General features: G+C 38.9%; 1 protein-coding gene across 5 annotated transcripts in view; it reads right to left on the bottom strand.

The window, feature by feature from the left end:
- Positions 1–24755, bottom strand: part of KDM4C (lysine demethylase 4C) — a 400366-nt gene that overhangs the window by 290314 nt on the left and 85297 nt on the right. For all 5 annotated transcript variants that reach the window (XM_027105850.1, XM_027105851.1, XM_027105852.1 and 2 more), the window contains exon 6: positions 8258–8307. In XM_027105850.1, coding sequence (XP_026961651.1) covers positions 8258–8307 — 50 coding nt within the window. The remainder of the gene's footprint in view (positions 1–8257; positions 8308–24755) is intronic.

Here is a 24755-nt window from a genome sequence, read left to right as displayed (position 1 = left end):
TGGTCCAGAAAGATCCCACATGCCTCGGAGCAAATAAGCCTGTGAGCCACAACTGCTCAGCCTGCGCTCTGGAGCCCACGAGCCACAACTACTGAAGCCTGCGTGCCTAGAGTCCATGCTCCGCAACAAGAGAAGCCACCGCAATGAGAAGCCCGCGCACCGCAATGAAGAGTAGTCCCTGCTCACCGCGACTAGAGAAAGCCCGCGTGCAGCAACGAACACCCAACGCAGCCATAAATAAATAAATAAATAAATAAATAAATATAAAATAAAGGGTTTCCTTTTAGGGTGATAAAAATCTCTTGGAACTAGACAGAGGTGATGGTTGCACAATATGAACATACTAAAATGCCATTGTATTGTACACTTCAAAACGGTTAATGGTTTATTTTACATTTTGTGAATTTAAAAAAATAATAAAACTTAGTCTACTTGACACATAGTAACATTCAATGAATAGTGGCCATTATTATTATCCCTGTTACTCATTTCCACCATGTTGACTCTAGTTATCATGTTAGTTCAACAAATCTTCCATTTCCACCATGATAAGGAACATGTACTCCAGCAATCCCAATAGAGCCCTGAAACCCTAAAAGCATCCCACAATAACATTTGCTAAGACTGCCAAAGTCCTGCTGGGAGTTTTATAGCATGAGGATGCACAGAATCACATAAGCCCTCTCAAGAACCAGGTGCTATACACATCCAAGGATGCCCTGTATTCAACGTAAAAGTGATCAGATGTGAGAAGCACTATTCTAAGTGAAAGAAACAAGATAGAAACGTCTACACATTGTATAATTCCACTTTTATGGCATTCTAGAGATAGAAATCAGATTAGTGGCTGCGAGTGGTTGCTGGTGGGAAGAATTAGTTGCAAAAAGTACAAGAGAACTTTTGGGGGTACTGGAAATGTTCTATATCTTGATAGTGGCGGTAGTTATACCACTGTATATATTTGTCAAAACTCACAAAACTGTCGGGGCTTCCCTGGTGGCGCAGTGGTTCAGGGTCCACCTGCTGATGCAGGGGACGCCGGTTCGTGCCCCGGTCCAGGAAGATCCCACATGCCGCGGAGCGGCTGGGCCCATGAGCCATGGCTGCTGAGTGTGTGCGTCCGGAGCCTGTGCTCCGCAACGGGAGAGGGCACAACAGTGGGAGGCCCGCGTTCCGCAAAAAAACAAAAACAAAAAAAAACCCTCACAAAACTGTATAGTTAAAGGGGGTGGCTTTTACTGTAAGTGTATTTTACCTCTATTAATCTGACCTAAAAAATTATTAAATGTTTTTAAATTGTTTTAGAAATAGAGCAGATATACTCTAAAAATAGTGTGCTCTTTCCTTCAAATAAGAAGTTTTGCCAACTGTCAACTGGTTTACATTTTCTAATATATTAGCTATTACTAACTATTTTTAAATCCCAATCTCATATGACAAACACATGCTGCTACTATTAAACCAACAAAGTTTTAGCCTTGGAAAAAAACTTTAAAATCAAAGTTTAGTAACATTTTCTATAGATATACAAACACTAGTTTGGAGAAGCTGACGTTAGTTATTAATTGCTTAGGAAAGAAAGGAAAAAGAGAGGAAAGCAGAGGGGAAAGATGGAGAAATCAGACATGTAGAGTGTATGTCCACACTAGCAATAGATTAAGACAATTTAATTTGAATATAATTGAAATTTACCCAAGTATGCTTTGATAGAGTTTTATACAAGCGTACCTCAGAGATACTGCAGGTTCCGCCTGTTCCAGACCACCGCAATAAAACAAACATTACTGTAAAGCAAGTCACAAGAATTTTTTTGGTTTCCCAGTGCATATGTAATTATGTTTATACTATACTGTAGTCTATTAAATGTGCAATAGAATTATGCCCCAAAAATGTACATACCTTAATTTTTAAATACTTTATTGCTAGAATGCTAACCATCATCTAACACTTTCGTGAGTTGTAATCTTTTCACAACTCACCAATCACAAAACAAACATAGTAATGAAAAAGTTTGAAACGTGAGAATTACCAAAATTCACACAGAGACAAGAAGTGAGCAAATGCTGTTGGAAAAATGGAACCAATAGACCTGCTCAACACAGGGTTACCACATTCAATCTGCAAAAAAAAAAAAAAAAGTGCATTATCTGCAACTCGAAATAAAGCGAAGCACAATAAAATGAGGTAGGCCTGTAATGGTTTTTGCAATATTCATATGACTGATATGAGGCTTAAAAAATATAGTAGCCATATAAACGAATGGTAAGGAAAAGGACATAGGAAAAGAATATGGAAGGAATGCTTCTGTGGGAAATACTTTTACAAAGATGTATTTGATTCACATATGAAATGTCTTAACATGCTTCTTAATGAAAAGAACTAATGAGCTACATTATGTGGGGAGAAACCTGGTATTTTTACCCACATTCCTAGTTAAGAGGTCAACATTAGAGGTTTAAGCTGTAGTTGACCTCTCTGTCCTTCCTACCGTTCGCTGAGCAATTAATAATTGGGTAGAAAGTTATCACATTGCAGGCCTCACTCTGCTCCACGTGTCCTGTAATCCATCAACATCTCTACTGGAGAGACAAAGCTCCATGGAGCTCTCTAGGAGGAGCGCCAGGAGAAATTCATACTGACCGTGGTATCGAGAAGGATGGTGGTTCTCCTAAACAAGTGCCTTATTTTTAACTCTTGAACACAGTGCAGTGAGTAATGGGAAAGTTTTTTCCACTTCAAACTGGTTGGCAGAACACTTAGAGTTAAAACTTCCACCTAATTTAACAGGTATATAGACCATTACACATGGTGTTTTACTGCATTCCTGAGACCGCTTTGTTTCAGCTCCAGCTTTTTCCCACCTTGACACGACATATGGACCACACACGCGTAGGTCACCCAGGACACCTCAGGCCAAGCACTTTGGCACAAACAGGTCAGTCAAGCTAAACAGGATTTTCCTGCCTCAGCTTCCCTCCTCCACACCCCCCAGAGAATCAAAGAACTCTTAATTTCCTTCCATAGTAATCTTTCCCTGCTAGCTGGCATTCCCCTCCTGAATTTTCCTCCCCATTCCCTACCTGTCACTTCTCAGAACTGTCTTTCACCACACATTCTAATTACTCTAACGTGGTGTATGTTATGTATTACTGTCCAATGTTTAAAATCCTACGAGGAACATGGTTGGATATAAAATATTCAAAATTAAACATAGTGTGATATTTGACATCAAAATATGAGGAAGTTAAATTTAGGGATTGTTTCACTATTCTTAATGTAACAACTGATAGGAAGATGAAAATAAACATACCCTGACACACCACACATTGATCTCCATGCCTAAAGCATGAGTTAGGCATGAAGGCAGAGGATATATCGCTGGACTTTTTCATTTTTTAGGGCTTAGGGGCCCCCTAAAACTGATTATTCATAATCAAGGATATTTTATTTATTAGCCTTTCAAAACCAAGCATCTTAATATAATATTTTCAGGCCACAATGTAAATGAATGCTTAAGGGAATTATATATTTATCATTTTGAGAGCTGATAAAAGTATATTTCCTAATTCCAAGTCAGAGGTATGAGAACAGGTCAATTTAGAATGTTTATAAAATTAAAATGACTTGTTATTTAATGCTAATCTTCTAGTCTCTTGATAGCAGTGGTTCATGATCTCTTTTGGAGCAAACCCTCTTAATGGATTTGATGATAGCGTCCCAGAAATCCACATATATGCCCAATTTTGAATATAGTTTCAGAGAGTCCACAGACTGCCTGCATCCCACGCACAGACCCTTTGTCCACCTCCTGGAATAGGGATCCCTGCAAATCAGGCTAAGACTCTGTTCCACAGGTTTAAACTCAAGACAACTAGTCATTTAAAAACATACATACACACACACACACCAAAATTAACTGCTTAAAAAAACTTGAACTAAATTAATCCTTCATAACAATGCTTCATCCATTCCTTTTTACTGTCGCTTTTTTAAGAAGTCAAAATGAAAACACTTGCTACAGGTAAATATAAGCCTCCAAAAGAACCAGTGTATTTGACTCTACCATACTGTCACTTAAAACAAAATTCCTGCTGATCATTCACATTTCCAAAATCTGTTGCACAAAGTCCTAACTCACATATTCTTTTCCCAGTAACCAAAATTTTGACCAAAGTAAAGCATCTTCAATTTTTTAAAAATATTAGCACTTTATTAACAATGAGAGACCAATGGAATACAGTTACTCTCAAAAAAATTTAGCTGCTCCCAATTTACTTTAATCCATATCTTCCTTAACTTAATAGAACCACAAAGATAGTCTTATTTCTAAAATAGATGAGATTTAGACATTCTTAAAACTGAAAATCTTCAAAACTGTCATTTATGATTTAATATTATATCTCTATTCTCCTTTATACTTTCCATTCAATTGTATCAAGCCAAAAATTAGGAAGAATGCAACGGCATTACAGGCGAACATAACAAGTATAAAAATTGCAACAATTCACTTGAGATTTTTTATTACATTTATGTCTACGTAATATTGGAAAAAAATCTGTATAGATGAGAAAGCAGCTGAAGGACAAAATCAAACTCCTGGCTTTATTTAGATGCAGGCATAACGTCTTTCAGATAAAATATTTGTAGGTGCCACAGTCAATCAAAATTTCAATAGAAACCAAAGATGAAAGCATTCATGCATAAAAGGCAAGTGTGATAATTATGATGTTCAGACAAGATAATGGAAAATATCCGAGGCTGCTTTTCATTTTATGTATCAAGTGCTGCCTTGACCTAGACAACCTATAATGCTCCATCTCATTTACTGCATTATTTTATCATTTTAATTACTTAGCAGAACTCAATTAATTTGGTTGGCATCTGGTCAGCAGATAGAAATCCTCCACTGTCCTATAGGGTCTTTTCCCTGAATCATTTCTCAAAATAATCCTGCAATAAGTTTTCAAAAAACATGCAATTGAGTTTAAAGTTCTCGTTCAACCTTCAAGTTTATTAATCTCTTACTGATTAAGCAAATGGCATCCATTTTCCTGGAATGTCATTTTCAGACAGTTTACGTCAAAGTGCTTACAGACAGTTTATAGCAAAAACTTTAGCATGTGAGTCCATACCGTAAAATTTACACTGGCTCCATTTTAAAAGTTCTCTGGCAATGAGTTGAACAGAACATGGTAGAATGATTATCACAGGGACGAGGATAGTTCACAGCATATAGATTTAGCACAAAGTTCATTGCCAGGGTATTTAAGGCTTATGGTAATCATTTTCTAAGCTGTGCTCTAATCTATTATCCAGAACCAGGATTCATCCACCTTAATACTCATGAAAATAGTCCCTAACAAAGTTCAAGATTACAATTACATTGCTATTATTTATAATGTATTATGTTATAAAAACACTGTCTTTATAGTTATTAGCCTGCCAAAATTATAATAATGCGTATTCTTACAAACGTGATACTCTAACTCTAATTTGGAGGAAAGTAACTTTTAGATATCATTAACAATTTCTGTTCAGAACTGTCAAATCAAAGGACGGTGTTTCTCAGTGTCCCCATTTCATTATTAAATGAAAGCATACATAATGCAGGAACAAAATTCCTTTTCTACTAGAAGGCAACCCTAACATACCAATGAAACTTAGATCAGCACCTGACTGAAAAGACAATGCTCCCTGAGGATTCAATTCTGAATAAAGGCATTCTGAATGAGACTTCTGTCTTATCTTCAGTTGTCACTCAGTGGAACTCCACTTTCCCCTGGAAATAAGTCACTACCAGTCTACGTCGTCCTTGGTTAGAGTGGCTAGCAAAACAGAAAAAGAGGGTAACGGGGTGAATATGATTCTCCTCCCTTGCGGGAGCAGATGAGAACAAAGTTGCCTGGCATATCCTTAAGGCAGGGAAGAAAAGTAGAAGGTGCTCTCTGTAGACACAAGTGGTCACAGAGTGAAAGCAATTGATAGAGTTCCCAGAAGAATGACTCAACCTGGTCCTTAAGAAGACAGACAGCGTTGAAGGAGGTGTAACTGCATGAAGGTCGTCAAAAGGTACAAACTTCCAATTATAAGATAAATAAGTACTAGAAATGCAATATATAACATGATAAATACAATTAACACTGCTGAATGTTATATACGAAAGCTGTTAAAAGAGTAAATCCTAAGAGTTTTCATCATAAGGAAAAAAATTTTTTTCCATTTCTTTATTTTTGTATGTATATGAGATGATGCGTGTTCACTAAACTTATTGTGGTAATCATTTCATGATGTATTAAGTCAAATCATTATGCTGAACAGCTTAAACTTATAACATGCTATATGTCAAGTACATCTCAACAAAACTAGAAGAAGAAAAAAAGAAGATGGACAAAGCCTTAAAAAATAAAAATTCAAGTTCCAGTAAAGTATGTTTAATTTTAACAGTCTAAGAAGGCATACAATATCATGCTCATCCAGTTAGCTGGGGACATTCACCTTCATACTTCAGGCACTCTCAGGCCCAGGGGGCCAAATAAAAATGAGGGGGTCAAAAAGAGATTTAACACAACCCTTTGGTGAAATGATATGGCAACATGAAAAGTACTCATAAAACACCTATAGCCCAAGATGCAGCATCAGTACTCCTTGGAATTTATCCCAAGGGTACAACTAAAGGAAGAAAAAATATTATTGGCACAGTGATGTTAAGTACACTATAAAAAAGAGAAAAAAATTTGGAAATAACCAAAATAGGTTAAGTGCAATCAGTTGACAAAAAGCTAAGCAGCCAACTAAAATAATCATGAAGATTATGCAACAGGGAAAAATATGCACACATTAATGTGAAAAAATTAAAATTACTCAATGAGAGAAATACTTAAATGCCAATAACTTGAAAAGAATAAAATTAACACAGTGATATTCTACACTGCAAAAATATTGGTTTGGCCAAAAAGTTCATTAGGTCTTTTCCGTAAGATGGCTCTAGTAGCACTTAGTTGTCTTTAACTTCATTCGAAACAATTTTGTTAGATTGTATTGACAGCTGTCATATCAGGCGTGCATTTAAAAAAAAAGCTTATCAAAACTGGTCAATTTTGTGTAGCTATTTTAATATTGAAGATGGAAAAAAAAAAGCAAAATTTTCAGCATATTATGCTTTATTATTTCAAGAAAGCTAAAAACAACTAAAATGCAAATAAAAGATTTGTGCAGTGTATGGAGAAGGTGCTGTGACTGACTGAACGTGTCAAAAGTGGTTTGCGAAGTTTCGTGCTGAAGATTTCTCGCTGGACGATGCTCCACGGTCAGGTAGAACAGTTGAAGTTGATAGTGATGAAATAGAAACATTAATTGAGAACAATCAACGTAATACCATGCAGGAGATAACCGACATACTCAAAATATCCAAATCATTTGCACCAGCTTGGTTATGTTCATCGCTTTGATGTTTGGGTTCCACATAAGTTAAGCAAAAAAGCCTTCTTGACCGTATTTCCGCATGCGATTCTCTACTGAAACCTAACGAAAACGTTTTGTTTTTAAAACAAATTGCGACGAGTGATGAAAAGTGGATACTGTACAATAAAGTGGAATGGAAGAGATCGCGGGGCAAGCAAAATGAAACACCACCAACCACACCAAAGGCCGGTCTTCATCCAAAGAAGGTGATGTTGTGTATAAGGTAGGATTGGAAGGGAGTCCTCTATTATGAGCTTCTTCCGGAAAACCAAACAATTAATTCCAACAAGTACTGCTCCCAATTAGACCAACTGAACGCAGCACTGGATGAAAAGCGTCCGGAATTAGTCAACAGAAAACGCATAATCTTCCATCAGGATAATGCAAGACCGCGTGTTTCTCTGATGACCAGGCAAAAACTTACAGCTTGGCTGGGAAGTTCTGATTCATCCACGGTGTTCACCAGACGTTGCACCTTCGGATTTCCATTTATTTCAGTCTTTACAAAATTCTCTTAATGAAAAAAATTTCAATTCCTGGGAAGACTGTAAAAGGCACCTGGAACACTTCTTTGCTCAAAAAGATAAAAAGTTTTGGGAAGATGGAATTATGAAGTTGCCCCAAAAATGTCAGAAGGTAATGGAACAAAACAGTGAATATGTTGTTCAATAAAATTCTTGGTGAAAATGAAAAATGTGTCTTTTATTTTTACTTAAAAACCGAAGTAACTTTTTGGCCAACCCAATACCTCAAAAACAAAAAACCTATCTAGATGAGAAACAGAAAGCAAGTTTACCTTGAGCTAGTCTTTCCAGTCGTTTTCCATGCTCTGGGGGTATTGCATACCTAAAATTTTAAACACAAATAAAAATTTTAGATTTATAATTGTTCAGCTAGTATCCTAAGGACATCTATTCCTAAATAATGTCATGTAAAAAAAAAGTCAACCCCAGGGACTTGCCTGGTGGCTCAGTGGTTAAGAATCCGCCTGCCAGTGCAGGGGACATGGGTTCAATCCCTGGTCCGGGAAGATCCCACATGCCACAGAGCAACTAAGCCCACGTGCCACAACTACTGAAGCCTGTGCGCCGAGAGCCTGTGCTCTGCAACAAGAGAAGCCACTGCAGTGAGAAGCCCGTGCACCACAACTAAGAGTAGCCTCCGCCCGCCGCAACTAGAGAAAGCCCACACGCAGCAACGAAGACCCAATGCAGCCAAAAATAAAAAATATATAAAAAAATAAATTTATTTTTTAAAAAAAAGGTCAACCCCAAACTCCACTTAGATGAACTAAGCAGAGATTAGAGAACCAAACACAGAACTGTATCTCTTGTACACTAAACAGAAGAAAAATAAACTTAAATCACCTATTTCAATGTCCCAGCTCACCATTCCAACCACATTTTACACATTAGGGAACAAAGGCCCAAGGCCAGCAAACTGCTTGGACATGGGGCACCTGGCCACAGCATGGAGTTTAGAACCTCCCTTGTAACACTCACAGCACCCCAGCGATCCAGGGCTATTTTTGGTTGTATATTTTTTGTTTTGCATTTGGTTAGTTTGGCCTTTGTTTTTAAGCAAAAAAATTTTTTTAAAGTTTTTGTTTTTTTTAATTTATTTATTTTTGTCTGCGTTGGGTCTTCGTTGCTACATGCGGGCTTTCTCTAGTTGCGGCGGGCGGGGGCTACTCTTTGTTGCAATGTGCGGGCTTCTCATCACGGTGGCTTCTCTTGTTGCAGAGCACAGGCTCTAGGCGCACGGGCTTTAGTAGTTGTGGCTCACGGACTCTAGAGCACAGGCTCAGTGGTTGTGGCGCATGGGCTTAGCTGCTCTGCGGCATGTGGGATCTTCCCGGACCAGGGCTCGAACCCGTGTCCCCTGCATTAGCAGGCGATACTTAACCACTGCGCCACCAAGGAAGTCCAAAAAAAAAAGTTTTCTTTAAAAATAAAAACCTTTTAAAATGCTTTTTACTGACAAGCAGGATAGAACATGAAATTATTAATAGTAACATTTATATCTCCACCAAACCTTTCTAAGAACACTGTACTTTTCAAATAGATTTTAAATAAAAATTTACCAGCCATAAAAAAGGCAGCTTTGATTTATTTCACAATTATGTGACTTTTAAAATCTTGATTATAGAAAAAAGAATTGTTGGGAATTCCCTGGTGGTCCAGTGGTTAGGACTCGGTGCTCTCACTGCCAGAGCCTGGGTTGGATCCCTGGTTGGGGAACTAAGATCTGCAAGCCATGTGGCATAGCCACAAACAAAAGAAGAAAGAAAGAATTGTTCACCCTTGGAAAACAGAAATTCTTCTTCAAGTATTACTCATTTCTAGTTCCTGGTGTTTTCAAAAGTTACATACTTGATTTTATTTACTGTGAACTTACTAACAAATTTTAAAACAATAATCTCAAGTTAAATGATCATTTCATGTTTTAAATAAGAATATATTACTCTCCAGACCTACATTTGCTGTTTACTAGCTCAATATATATTAAGTACAAGTTACTTTTTTACTAAAATAACTTTTCTCATTTTACTTAACACCACACTTGGTTGCATTTAATGCCACTGATAACATATGCAGAACTTAATTGGATCCGTTGTAACTAGGCAATTCTCTAAAAGAAAATTCAACCATATATCCTGTTGCTTCAGGCACCGTTAATGAAATTATTCCAACTGAATTGGGAAGATAAAATTTTAGCATAACTAAATGACAATCACCCAACATGTATTTATACACTGGCCACTTCTCAACAATTTTTAATCCCTGGTTTACATTGCCAAATATACCCAGAAAAGGACACACACACACACACATACACATGCATGCCCCAGACAAGCATAACGTACATGCTAACACATGCACGTGTATACACACACAGGCATGCACTCATGTAAGGGCTGGACATGGAGATATTTATATATCCAGGTTCACTTTTTTTTAAAAATGGTATCAAAGTTAAAGTTCATTAACCCGAAATTTAACCATCTGCTCACAGAAAACATAAGTAAATATAAATTTATATATAAACATAAATATAAGGATAAAAAATACACTTGACATAGTCTTTCAATTGATCTTCACAACCCTATGACAAAAATCACATAGCCAACACATAGTAAACACATCTCTTAAAAGGGTTCTAGTAAAAATTCTCTGGAGGCTAATCATCAGAAAGATTTTTTCCATACATTATACATGTATCAAAAATTCTTTAAATTAGACACATGACTTGTAAGGCACTGAGTGTGTCCCCTCAATGCAGTTTGACCATTACAGGTGGGCGCCCACCTTCTGTTGTACCCTTCCAAACTACCCTCCATGGTGTGCCAAAGTCATCTTTGCAAACTACAGATCTGTTCATGACAAAACCCTGGGCCTTCAGTGGCTGACTTACCTGAAGGATAGAAGCTGAACTTTTTTTCAGGACACACAGACCTGCTGCGATCCTGACACCTCTTCAGTTGCACCTACTGACCAATGTCCCAATCAAATCCTGCTCTTTGGTTTACCAGACCACTTGAATGTCCTTCCAGTGCCTTTGTTACTTTATACCACCACTACTTTCCATCCCCTATTTCTGGGATTTACACACCCTTACCATCCCTGTCCAGCCAACAAAACCTCCACTCCTTTTTCTCCACTCAGCTTGAGTCACCCTCAGGGAGAGCTCCACACTCCTCCTTTTGCTCTATCAACCACACAGAAGACAGGTTTCCACCATGGTACTCAGAATTTAATTTTTTTACCTTTCTGCCTCCCTCTCTCCTTTCAACCTCCCTAGGGGCAAGGACCAGTGTCTCTCCTAGAACAAAAGCACCAGAAAAGCAGATGCTCAGAAACTGTGTGCTGACTTTTGTGGCTCTCAAAATGATGAATCATGATCCTCACCCTCCAGGATGGAAGATGTGGAAGGAGAGGAAGGATACAGCAAGAAGAAAAAAATCATGAAAGTGGGAAATTGGAAGAACAGGTAAGAAATTATATAAGCCAATACCTCATTTCCTAATTACAGGGTCAGCCTGGCATACTCAGGATCAACTCTACCAGTTTCAACTTCCTAATCCGTTCAAATACCTAATTCAATCAAATCTTTCTCCCAGGACTCTATACTTTTAGTATGGTCTCCCCATTTTGCCTTGCCTTCTCTTCATCCCTCCTGGATCTTACGCTGTGAAGCACAGTGTGCTCAAGGTAGATGGGCAGGACTGGGGCACTTAATTTCCACTTAAATGGCATGGGGCAAAAATAAGGTCCTGATATAACTGCCCTAAAAACTTAGCTCCTATGAACGTAGCAGCCAGCAAAGAAAAGTACCATCTAATATCTTTATAAAAAGAAAAAAAATGGTAATAAATACCAGTCAACGAGAAAAAAGTTCCAGCTTCATAAGAATGTTAATATTTTTCATCTAAACAATTTAAAAAATCAATATAAGCAACTATCAGAATATAACTGAAACAAAATGCCCTGAACAAGAGCAATCATGGGGGAGATAAAAGCCCTTAAAAACCTGAATCACTCGTATGCTTTTAAGAAGTCTGAAATCCTGCTGCTCTAACATACAAGGTTTTATTAATTTCTGTCTTCTAGTAAATTCTACTACTTCATGGAAACATTAAGCAATTCTCAGCATTTATTTGGAAATAACAGCAGAAAAATACTGCCTACCTGCCCACCCATCTGACCGTTTCCCATCAGCATTTAGACACGCTTATCTCTTCTGCCTCAAAAAAATACCTTCTCTGGGCCCTTCATCCTGCTACCACCCATCTACTTTCTTTTCTTCCCTTTACGCACACCACCTCCAGTACTTGCCTCATTTTATCCCATTCACCCTGGAGTCCAGCTCAATCTGGATCCTATTCCCATCACACTCAGTATGACTGCTTGGACAAAGGTTGCCACGTTGTTTAGTCTTTACCTACCTGTCCTCTCTGGAATTTTCAACTAGCTCCTTAAACACTCACTTCTCTTGAGTTTGATGATTTAAGTCATTTCCAGTGCTTTTCTATCTTCTGCTCTTGCCAAACCTACCTTCTGGCTGCCTAACGTTCCCCAGGGCACCATGCTTTAGTGCTTCCACATTCTTCCCCAAGGGAACCACCTTCCCTCAATCCTTCAAGATCACCCACATGTTGCTGAACCATATCTCCATCCCATGTGTGTCCCTCTGAGTTCTGCACTTCAAAAACCAGCCAGCTACTGAACAAATCCATTTAGCAGCCCTCAAACATAATCTGTCCAAAGCTTAATCCTCCGGCATCTTCACGACAGACCTGCTTCTTTTACAGAGTTCCTCATCTAACTGCCCAGAAAAATGGAATTTGTCTGTGGTTGTACTCCCCTATCTAATCAATCCCCAAGTTTTATGTGTTCCACCTGTTACTTATACAAGAGAAATCTCATGAACCTGTCTACATTTCTCTATCCTAACTACAACTGCCTTGGTCCATTCTGTCACACACATCATTACAGCAGCCTCTTAGCTAGTCTTCAGCCTTACCCTCTCTAGTCCATGTAGCCAATCAGTTCATGTCACTTCCTTCACTTGCTTAAAATCTATCTGAAGCAGGAACTGGTGACTAAGTAGAGGCAAGCTAGAAGGTCCGTAGGCATAGGGGTTTATTACAGACAAATAGTGACCTCAGTTAGGGGAGTCCTAATTCTATGGCTCTGACCACCTCCTAGCTTTTTCTATGAAAGTATCCTATCACTTCAAAAGACTCACAACAAACAAGATCAAATTTGTGATTTCCCCCTTTAAGTTGGTTATCTCCCCCAGCTTCCCCATTGCAGTTCAGAACTCCATTTGCCCTCAGCATCCCATACTGGAACTATCAGAGTCACCCCTTCTTTAATTTGTCATCCTCTCTGCCCCCACTGCCAGTCACAAGTCCTATCCACTCTACACCCTCAAAACCTCATATCCACCTCCCTGCAGCAAAACCTCAATTCCAACCCTGATCTGCCCCAGCTAGACCATTACCATAACTAAACTCTATCTTCTTGGGCAGCTACAGACCTCATATCACTATCATAGGATAAAAACCTTTATTCCTTACTGCTTGGCTTTCAAGATGCCCCCCCACACACACAGTTTAGCCGCAGCCACAAAGAGCAGCAGTCCACTCTCCACAGTTTGGACTATGAATTATTCTATCCCTCACAGGGGTTTTTTGACCTCACTCCTCACCACAAACAGCCCCTCCATTCTGCTTCAAATCCCATCTTCCCAAGCCTTGCCCAGATTCCACCTCCTCCTTGAGGCTTTCTCTGACCACTGGAAATCTCGGCAACCCTACCCCTTTTCGTCCTCCCAGAGCCCTTCCGTTATATTTCTCATGTAGTATTTATCATCTACTACATTCCATAGCTAGCTGCTGCGTGGTGTGCATAAATCACTTCTGTCTGGATAGGCACTGAGTTCTGTGAGGGAGAGAATGCCTACCACCACCCAGAAATTTTCACACAAATTATCCATTTTAACCTACCTTTTATAGTGAGTGTCTGCTTTACAGCCAAGCACTCTGTTCTGTGCCACCATTGCTCAGTTAGGCAGCTAATTCTTAATTCTTTGAGGATATAAATGTGTCTCACACTTCTCTGTGTCCTTTGAAAACCACCAAATAAGATGCCTACCATTGTATACCCTCAAGTACACACTGGTGTGCTGAAATTACTCACTGTTCAATTAACCTTTAGGACAGTGTTTTTGTTTGAGATATAAGGAATATTGCAAACAGTTCTGCTAACATCAAGAAACTATGAATCATTAATGAACTATGGACACACGAATTAGATATTTACAGGGTTGTGTTTTATTTAAAACCAGAGTCTTTTATAACTAAGGGGGAAAAAGATCGAATTTGAAGGCCAAGGAAAACAGAATAACCCCAAGTACATCTTTGGGTGGTTTTCTCATAGACCTAAAATGATGTTATCCTGGTGATTGTAATACAAATACTATCTTTAACTGAATAATATCGGATTGACATTTCGAACTGTCAGTAGGTAAAGCTGTATTTTTCAAAATGTACTAGATCCATTCCTCTGATTCAGGCTTTCTCTATGAACTGGTCTCTGCACTTCTCGTTTCAAGATATGCTCAGTCCATTAGTCTATCAGAAGTGTTTACCAGGGCTTCCCTGGTGGTGCAGTGGTTGAGAGTCCGCCTGCCGATGCAGGGGACATGGGTTCGTGCCCCGGTACGAAAGATCCCACATGCCGCGGAGCGGCTGGGCCCGTGAGCCATGGCCGCTGAGCCTGCGCGTCCGGAGCTTGTGCTCCGCAACGGGAGAGGCCACAACAGTGAGAGGCCCAAGTACAGCACAAAAAAAAAAAAAAAAAGAAGTGTTTACCAGCACTACTAAAGGGTAACTCCTATTTCTCAGATCATCCCCCAAGGGCTCCCTAATATCTTTTGGGAGCCCTGGGGCTGTCATAATGTACTTAGAAATCAATGTCCTCAGCTGTCCCGCTACCCCTACCTTTGTCACTGTGCTGTCTCACACAGGCAGCTGCAGAGGTCCCTGGCCACTGGCACCTCCCACCGGCCCACTCCCACCACACACCCCTGCCACCCTGTGACATCAAGGGCAGTCTTACCAAGCCCAGGGCCACAGAGGGGAGATCCCCTTCCAGGTCCAGGCCAGGCTCAGGTAGGTCAGTCCTGAAACAGCACTGCCCTCTACTCCGTTCCCCTAACGGAAGCTGTGTGTGAAGTGGCCCTTTTCCTCCTCCTTCGTATATTTCCTTTTCTTCTTGCTGTTTTACTCAGTCATCTCCCATGAAGATTCAGGCTCAAGTCCACAAGGATAGTTTTCTGACAAACAACAACTCTAAACTGACCCTCCCCTCTTTTACTGGCATAAGCACGTGTGCCTGACTTGCTTTCAATAGTTACTAAAGTGTTGAAGGCTGAGTGAAAAGAATATCTGACCAATAAACATGATTATATCGCTTATCACAGCTACCATTTATCGAGCACTTTTAAGACGCCAAGCCTTGTGCTAAGATCCTTTGATAAAAGTTCTCCTACTAACACCTCCATTTTACTGATGAGGAAACTAAGACTTAGAGGGATTAATTTACTTGAGCAAGGTCAATGACAGAGCTGGAGCCCAACCCCAGATCTGACTCCAAAGCCCAAGACATGCTCTCCAGACCCATATTCCATTCCTGTTTTCTCATCAATCACAGGAAGATGCCAAGAAGAAGGAAGTGACAGGTGCTACCAAGCCCGTCCCTCCCAAGGACATATCCACACCCTTTACAATGATCACTGCAATCACTGTAGGGTGATCCAACTTTTAGGAGAAAAAGTTTTCTGTCTGCTAACAGGCCGAAGTTCCAGTATTCACACAGAATAGTTCTCCCAGCTATCTTTCTTACATTTACCCACTTTTAAAATTCACAATTGGAAAAACAAAAAAAGTCACTAGCCTTTGAAACTAAAGTTATAGTACACACCAGGCAAATGATAATGACATTTTAAATATTGATAAAATGCAGATACAAAGAACAAAGTCATCAAACCACCACTCAAAACTTTTCTTTAGTTCTTGTTATAAAAAACTTCATGAATCAAAAAGTAAAGTGCCTAAATTATACTTCACAAAACTCAATATTTCTGAAGTAATTTACAATATACTTTTTAATCAAGGCATATCCCTGTGCCAAAAAGAAGGCTGAACAGCTACAGATTTTATATGTGTGATTATATTACATTTTCACATTACTGATGATGTTAACAAGTTTTACCATTCGTTCATTTATTAAAGTTTAAGCATTAATATTTTAGATTATGAAGTCTCATTAGTTAACTGTGGAAAACAGAACACCGCCTGCTTCATTTTCAGTTCTGAAAAATAGATGAATGTGAGAAACAGAACACGTGACTGTAAGGGATGCTCTGGTAGGTGCCCAGCCTCTCCTTTTCTGGATGAGGCCCTCAGCACCTTCACCAAAGGGAGGATCCTTGCCCCACATCCCGCTCACCCAGGGTCTCATTCCCTCCCCCAGGATCATGCCCCTGGCCAGGGAGGGGATGGTGGCCCGTATGAAGTGAATGGTCCAAGCCTGAGTATTAAGGCCTGGCCCTCTTGCCTCCATCCGGGGCAATTCTGAAGGGCCCTGCCAGGTCCAGAGCTGCCTCTGAGATCTGCCCAGGGCTCGAAAGCAGTCAACTTTCCCTTCTGCCTAGTCCTGCCTTCCTCCCTCCCCAAGGCCGCTGCTTCCAGCACACAAATCTGAGTCTCAAAGTTGGCTTCCTGAGTGACACAAACTACAACAAACAATTACAAAGAACATATTTGTAAGGAGGTGTCTCTTAAACACCAGTCCTGAAAACAGAAGCTGGGCGTCTCTAACTATGACCCGGAAGACAAAGTGTTTGAACTGAGGCCCTACAGGGACATCATATAAAAAGCCCCTGAGGAAATGAATTCAGCCAGAGCTTGGCCTCACACTTATGCCACCTGTGGCCCATTTCCAGACAGAGCAATTAGATGGGGGGGGGGGGGGGGAAAAAAAAAAGAAGGGCTAGGGCTTCCCTGGTGGCTCAATGGTTGAGAGTCCGCCTGCCAATGCAGGGGACACGGGTTCGTGCCCGGGTCTGGGAAGATCCCACATGCCGCAGAGCGGATAGGCCCGTGAGCCGTGGCAGCTGAGCCTGTGCGTTTGGAGCCTGTGCTCCGCAATGGGAGAGGCCACAACAGTGAGAGGCCCGCGTACCACACACACACACACACAAAAGTCTAGCAGCCACATCTGTAGACAATCATAAGTAAGGCAACTGCAGCAAGAAAAAAGGTATTATAAATTATTAGTTGATATCACCCATAAACAACATAAAAGAAATCTTTACGTCTTAATACTGACCTCTCCAAAATACTCAACAGACAACATATTCAGTAGCATAGTGATTTTTCAAGTACTAGATGATCAAATGACTGATTTTCTGTTTTCCGTGGCACCCCCAGGGCCCCAGGGTTTCCTGAGGATACCTCAGGGAAGGAGTTGGTAAGGGAGAGGGTCCCACCAAACACATTTCAGCCAGGTCAGCTCTGCCTTTACTTTCAATTTTATATAAATTGCCCTCCTGAAGAAATTTTCAAATGGAAAGTTTGAGAACCTCTGTGCCAGGCCAGTGTTTTCCAAAGTGAGGACCCATCACAGAAAATTTTTTTCTGGTTTATGCATAAATATTCTGTGTAAGATTTGAATTCATGTAAGATTTAGATTCCAATAAAATTTTGCTAAGAACAAGTGTTCTGCTACTGCTAGAAAATAAAGGGGAGGGTGGGGGTACTAAAAGCTATATTTCTAAACTGTAAGTTTCATGAAGACCATTCTGTCCTATTCACCATGGTATCGCTAGCACTGAGCCCAGTACCTGACTGGTGGGTGGTTCAATAAATATTTAGTGAACAAACAGGAAAGAAACAAAACCAAAAGTCACCGAACACAGATGCAATGTTTTACAGGATCAAGCATTAATAAAACAGAAACAAACTGCTACTTCCAGAAGAATCAAAAATATAGTAACTTCAAAAATTGGTAATAAACAGAAACATGCCCATAAGAAGCTATTTGTCCATATCAAAAATTTTCAAATCCAATATTTTCCCAATGAAAAACAAACTTACCTTATACAGAAATCTTCGGAGGGCAGTATGCTTTCCAAGTGATCATTTATTCAAAGGATAATCGTACCATCCATGAATAAGATAAAGTAGCTTAAAGAGTTCCACTACAATTGGCTTACAGAGTTCTACCACAATTATCTCCAACAAAGTATTGAAGCATTTTCAAGGAGATTTCCTGTGATTGAAGTTTAATCTTCAAGGGAAAACTACCTACACAGCCACTGTACAGTTGGAAACCTCTTTGAAAATTGAGAGGCTTTCAAAAGTGCACGTTACACAAAGCAACCAAGCTACCCAAAGACAACTCAAGCAACGTGCAAAAAACAAACAAACAAAAAAGGTATACAGCCTTAAATTTAAAAAAAAGAAGTATTCACTTATATGTGGATTTCTTTAAAAAAAAAAAAAAGATACCAATTCACAGAAAAAGAGATCAGACTTGCGGCTACCAGAGGCCAAAGGTGGGGAAACGCGGAACTGGAGGAACATGGTCAAAAGGTACAAACCTCCAGTTATAAGATAAACAAGTACTAGGGATGCAATGAACAACATGATGACTATAGCCAACAATGCTGTACGATATATAGAAAAGAGAGGTAATCCTATGAGTTCTTATTACAAGAAGAATTTTTTTTCTTCATTTTCTTTTTATTGTCTCTATATGAGAAAATGAATATTAGCTGAAGCTACTGTGGCCATCATTTCAAAATATATGTAAATCAAACCATCATGCTGTATGCTTTAAACTTACACAGTGCTGTATGCCAATTATTTCTCAGTAAAATTGGGGGGGGGGGGGGGGAGACAGTAAATAGTCACATGTTTCTGCCAACACCTGACATTCCGTAAATGATGTTACTATTTACTCAGGTGGGCTGAGAGAGGTAACTTATAAGAGCGAAGGCGGTGACGGCAACCCATCTAATTCAAGCCCTTGTTGATGTATAATGCCTTGCCAAAGAATATTCATTTTTCAAGGAAGATTGTTAAATGGGCTTTTTTTGGTCTCTGGTCAGAAGATCATTTCAGAGATCATACAATTGGATGCTATGTCCTCTCAGAAATATATGTTATAAAATAACATTCCAGAAGCTTCGTGCACGAATCCTTAAATAAAGAAACCACGTATGGAGCCCCCACAAGTAATTAGTCATTTGGAGGAAGGGAAGAAGGGGTGGACACAACATTTGGCTATATTAAATTTGGAGTGTATTGTCTGTGGATTTCTCTTAGGCAAGCTATCAAATCTGTTATTATCACTGACAAGCAAAATATAGTAGAGGGTCTAAAACTTTCTAACAGGTTTTTGTAACTTCTAAAAATTTCCTATACATCAGGTCAATTCTATACGAGGCATCACACAAGATACATGACTATATTATTTTATAGGCTAATTTTGTAATATTTACCCACAAGAAACCAAGAAGAGTATTATAAAAAGATCAATAAAGACTGAAAGAAGCATGCTGCACAGCCCCCTGGGGGCCTGGTGGTTAGGATTCGGCACTTTCACTGCAGAGCTCCAGGTTCGATCCCCGGTCGGGGAACCATCCTGCATGCCGCACAGCATGGCCAAAATACAAAAAGTAAAAAAATAAAATTAAAAAAAAGCATGATGCTGTAGATATGTGATATACAAGTTAGCAGATCCCAAAAACAGAAGCAGAATCCTGCTTCAATAATTAAACAGGCCTATGAGCCTATGGTGGTGCCTGGCTCGACAAAGGTGCCGTGGTGCTGCCCTCAAGAAGCAGAAAGTCTCCTTGTGGAGACAAGACCAAAACACACAAAACAATGAAAAAAAAGAGTTCTGAAAGAACAGGACATAAAAAAGTGGTAAAACTGACTATCAGAACAGGACATAATAAAGTGGTAAAACTATTAGATATTGTGACTATTTAAGTCACGAGAAAAGAGAGCAATTTTGGTTCAAGTAGTCAGAAAAAAACTTAACAAATTACAGATTCTTTAGTTTCAAGCCCAGTGTAAAGATTTATTTTTGCCAATTGCCTCTACTTTGGGTAAAAGTTACTGATCAATTGCTAGAAATGCTTTTAATAAGTTAAACAAACATACATTTTAATAACTTTAATATTCTAAATATACATATTCATTCCATCTTAGGGAAATATCCCCACAGGACATCTTTTCAAATCTTACAGAAAATAAGTTAAGAGCCAGTTAAAGTAATTGAATCAGCCTTCCTAAAATTTTTAAGCAAATACTTGAACATTTATTTGGGATTTTCTTTGCCTTATATCTGTAGGAGACATCGAGTTTTATTCCCTTTGTGCAGCATAATTCAGGTAATAGCACTCTCCTTCTTAATGGGGAACCATCTCCTCCAAACACAAACGTGTAATTCTAACGGGGGCTGCCATTCTTCGTGCCTCTGCCCTCACTGCCACAGAGGCAGGCCTGTGACCCAAGCCAGGACAATCCTCATACCTTCCTACCCTTGGCCTCAGTGATTTAAACAAGAGATTGGCATAGAATCCAAGCCAGGAGATTCCATGGTCCCTCCCCAAATGGGGCAGCTTTCCTTTCTAGTGATACAGGGAGAAATATACGAGCCAGGGAGAAAAATGAAGGCAACATACAAAGAGAAGTGGGGCCCAGGATCCAACACACGCTGGCAACTTCCAAGGGTTCCAGACGTTTCTGACCATTCATGGCTATGTGAGCCAATTAAATTCTTCCTTTTGGCTAAGCTGATTCATAGTGAGTTTATAGTTCAAGGAGCCAAGACAATTTCAACAAAACATTCTCGATCCAGAGACATCCAATGCAGACATTATTTTTTAAATGGATTAAAAAATGTTCCAAATAACATGAGGAAATGCATGAAAATTAAAGTAAAAATTAGTTGACCCAAAATACTGGAAGAGCAAGGATTGTGTTATAGCCTTCAGAAGTTAGGCTGGTCCCCATCCTAGCAGTTCTTATCTGATAGGTTTGATAGACAAAGCACTCTTAGCTCTCAACAGGAACAGACTTGCTTTTCCCAAAACCTCATTTGAGGGGACTGAAAGTAAGTGTCTAATTGAAGAATCATCACCCATTCCCTAGAGGAAGACAAAATCCTCAAGGTAAAACTCATTCTTTCTAAAATGTGGGGTTTTCTTTCTGATTTCAAATAGATTTCCACGGGATATCTACAGAACAAATCTGAAGCAAACGAAGCTGGACCAGTGGTCTCTCCCACTCTCAACTCCAATGGTTCCCCCATCCAAATAATTGCTATCAATTATAACAAGATTAGAATCTAGCCACATTTTATCCTTCTGAAAATCTATTTTATGCCATAGTTTTGTCCCAAAGTATAAGAGGCTGGTTTCTCTTTTGGTTCTGCAGAAAATCTCATTAAAAGAAAGTTGATGGTATAAACAAGAAAGACAGGCACGCTTTCTTCTTGCCTGTTCCTTCACCTTTACTCTTTCCTTTTCTCTTTAAATCTATGAGAAGAGTCAGACAAATAAAAGTTTAAAATCCCTGCTGCAAGACTCACTAAGCGCCAGTCTCAGAGTCCTTAGTTTACAGATGTGGCCAAAAAACACCTACCTGAAACATCTGTTGTCTGGATTACCTGAAGTGATTTCTTAAAATGATTAGCACAGTTCCTGGCACACATAAAAGATACACACTAAATGAAATGGAGTCACCAAAGGTAAAGAACATACTTCACCATCCTAGTCAAGACCTACACCTTGAAAAGTAAGCTGACAAAGAATGAACACATTTGGGGTCACAGAAGTAGCGTTTATAAATCCATTTGTAAGCCTACCTGCAGAAGTGCAATCAAAAAAAAAAAAAAGCTGCTTTCCTATATGCTCAAGTCAAAGAATAATTTTTATAAAACAAATATTAAGTAATAAATATTTTCTACAAAGTGCTATCTAAAAGGCAATATTAAACAGTCTGAAAAGGAGGAAGAGAAATATGGAGGAAGAAGATAAGTTAAGCAACATAATTTGTGAACTGCTATATCTGCCACAGTAATTAGCAAGGCTAACAGCACTAATGCTTGTTTTCCATGAACTACATAGTATATAAATTTGCATTAACCTTCTGATTTTTCCCTAAGAGTTACGGATTTGATTCAGCAATCTCTTTTCATTTAAAGGGTTTTCCGGGCTTCTTGTAGGTGGTGATGGTGGTGGCTTTAAGTGAAAGAGTAGCAACAAGGAAATAGGCATCCTGAAGGAATTTACAAGCCCCTGCTATGCTTATCAGGGGTATCAAAAGTACTTAATTAATATAAGTTTATATTTCCTGTATGAGAACCCACAGTCGCCAATCAGTTAGTGAAAAGGCATTACAACTCAACACTTCAGGGAAATGAGTGAGATTTATTTTCAAAATCACAAACACTAGACCTCACTGACTTTCCTTAAAAAACTCGGTGCTGAGCAGGGGTCTTTGGGACTCACTGTTTGGACTGCAGGTATGTGTGTGTGCACCAGTGTGGTTGTGTTTATCTCCACGTCAGGCTCAGGTCTAACTAAAATATTATCCATCTGATCATAGATATGATCAGATAATCATGGATATGATATCATATCATGGATATGATAATATTGCTTCCTGTTATCTCTGCACTCTCTTCCTACAGATACACCTAGCAGCTGAGTACAAAATTAATACCATATTTCTGGGGTATAGTTCCAATTTTTTAAACCTTTTAAAATAATATTATCTCAAAATATATACATAGATATGCCTAGAAGTGATCAAAATAACTTATGCAATTAATTTTATTAATACTTCAATTAAAAAATATTTATAAAAGTCTATTTTTCTTTGTTTTATTTTTATTTTATATTGGAGTATAGTTGATTTACAAGGCTGTGCCAGTTTCAGGTGCACAGCAAAGTGATTCAGCCATACATATACATATATCTCTTCTTTTTCAGATTCTTCTCCCATATAGGTTATTACAGAACATTGAGTAGAGTTCCCTATACTACACAGTAGGTATTTTGCTTATTTAGAGGTCAAATTTCTCTAGGAAGAATAATTAAAACCAGAAGCAAACCATTGTTAATTCCAAGAGTATTTTTTCTATACAAACCATCAGAAGGATACAGCTTTTACCATTATTCAATTAGTCTTAACATTTCCAATTAGAATACATTAATGAGTCTAAACTTACTAAACAGATATGTCAACAACAGGAGTTAGTACTGTATGTTGTTAATTCAACGTATCATTAAATAGTATCAAGCTGTCCAATCGCTAAAGTAACATTCCGCTCTGGGTGTTTAAAGGAAAAAACCTCAATAAGGATTTCCTTCAGTAAGATCGTTCATTGAACAAATACTTACTGAGTACCCACTGTGTGCCAAGCTCATGCCAGATACCATTGCAGGCACTGGAGACACGCTAGTGAGTCAGACAGTGAGGGACCCCCTTTCTGGGAGCTCACACTGTAATGAAGAAGATGTACAACACACAAGCTCAGGTCAACTCGATGACATATAATTCATTTGTTCTTTTAAAAAGACAGCCCTGAATTCTAAAATTCAGCAATAATCAAATATTTATTTATAAGTAAAGAGCTCCTTCTCTACCCCAGGAAGAAAGGAAAAGGAAAACAGCAAGAAGGGGTAGGGGAGATGGGAGAGAGTGAATGAATGGGGGGGGGGGGAGAAAAGAAGGGACCGGCTGAGACAGACACCCAATGCGAGAATCCGCTCTCGGGCTTGAACCCTGCTTCTAGCTTATCACAATTATACACACTGCCAAATATTCTTTTGCTTAAATTAGGTTTCTGTCATTTAGAACAAAGAATCCTTATTAATACAGAATCTATAAGGTCTTATACATAAGACATGCAATATATATTTGTTAAGTAAACGTATGAAATGTTAACATCCATTGAGCACTTACGATAATGCCAGGAGCTGTGGTATACGCGTGGTATACGCTTTGTATTTTATTTAATCCACACAACTACCTTACAATGTGGGCATCAAACCACGTGAGTATTTTAGGAGAGAAAATGGAGGCATGGGGGTTATGTAATAATTGTCCTGGGTGATATACTAAGTAAAAAAGCAATGCCAGAACTCAAAACATAAGACTCTGGTGCAAAAACCTGTGCTCTTAAATATTACACAGCACTAAACAAATCAATCTAAAGAAAAAGCATGGAACTAAGTTTATATTATACTGAATAATCTGACATTTTCTTATTGCTACATTTAACAAAACCGCACAGCTTACTGAATAAAATTTAGCCAAGTCCAAAATGCTGCGGCCCATCCTTAATTTTTCTAAAAAACATCCAGGAGAAACTTCTTTCCTGATTTTAGACCTTTCATAGCTTAAGACATGTCCTCTTAAACCTTACCTTTCTCATTCTCTACAGAGTACTAAATCTGAAAGTAACTTATTCATTATGTTTGGACATGATCTCAGAAAGAAAGATTCAAGGCACCATCTAAATTCTATTTCCTCAGCAATTAACCACTACCACATGATGCTTGGGAAAGAAAATTATATTTTGCTTATCCTTGAAACTCCCACTCTATCATATACAGAAATACATCATGCCAAGTTCAGGCTTTAAGTAATTACTATGACCAAAAAATTATTTAGTTTTATAATGTTATTAAGACAATAGTAA

This window comes from Aethalodelphis obliquidens, unplaced genomic scaffold (assembly GCF_003676395.1).
Source record: "Aethalodelphis obliquidens isolate GAN/ISIS:26980383/991018 unplaced genomic scaffold, ASM367639v1 scaffold7, whole genome shotgun sequence".
Lineage (NCBI taxonomy): Eukaryota > Metazoa > Chordata > Mammalia > Artiodactyla > Delphinidae > Aethalodelphis > Aethalodelphis obliquidens.
The sequence above is the reverse complement of the archived record's forward strand: the minus strand, read 5'-3'. Positions and strand labels throughout refer to the sequence as shown.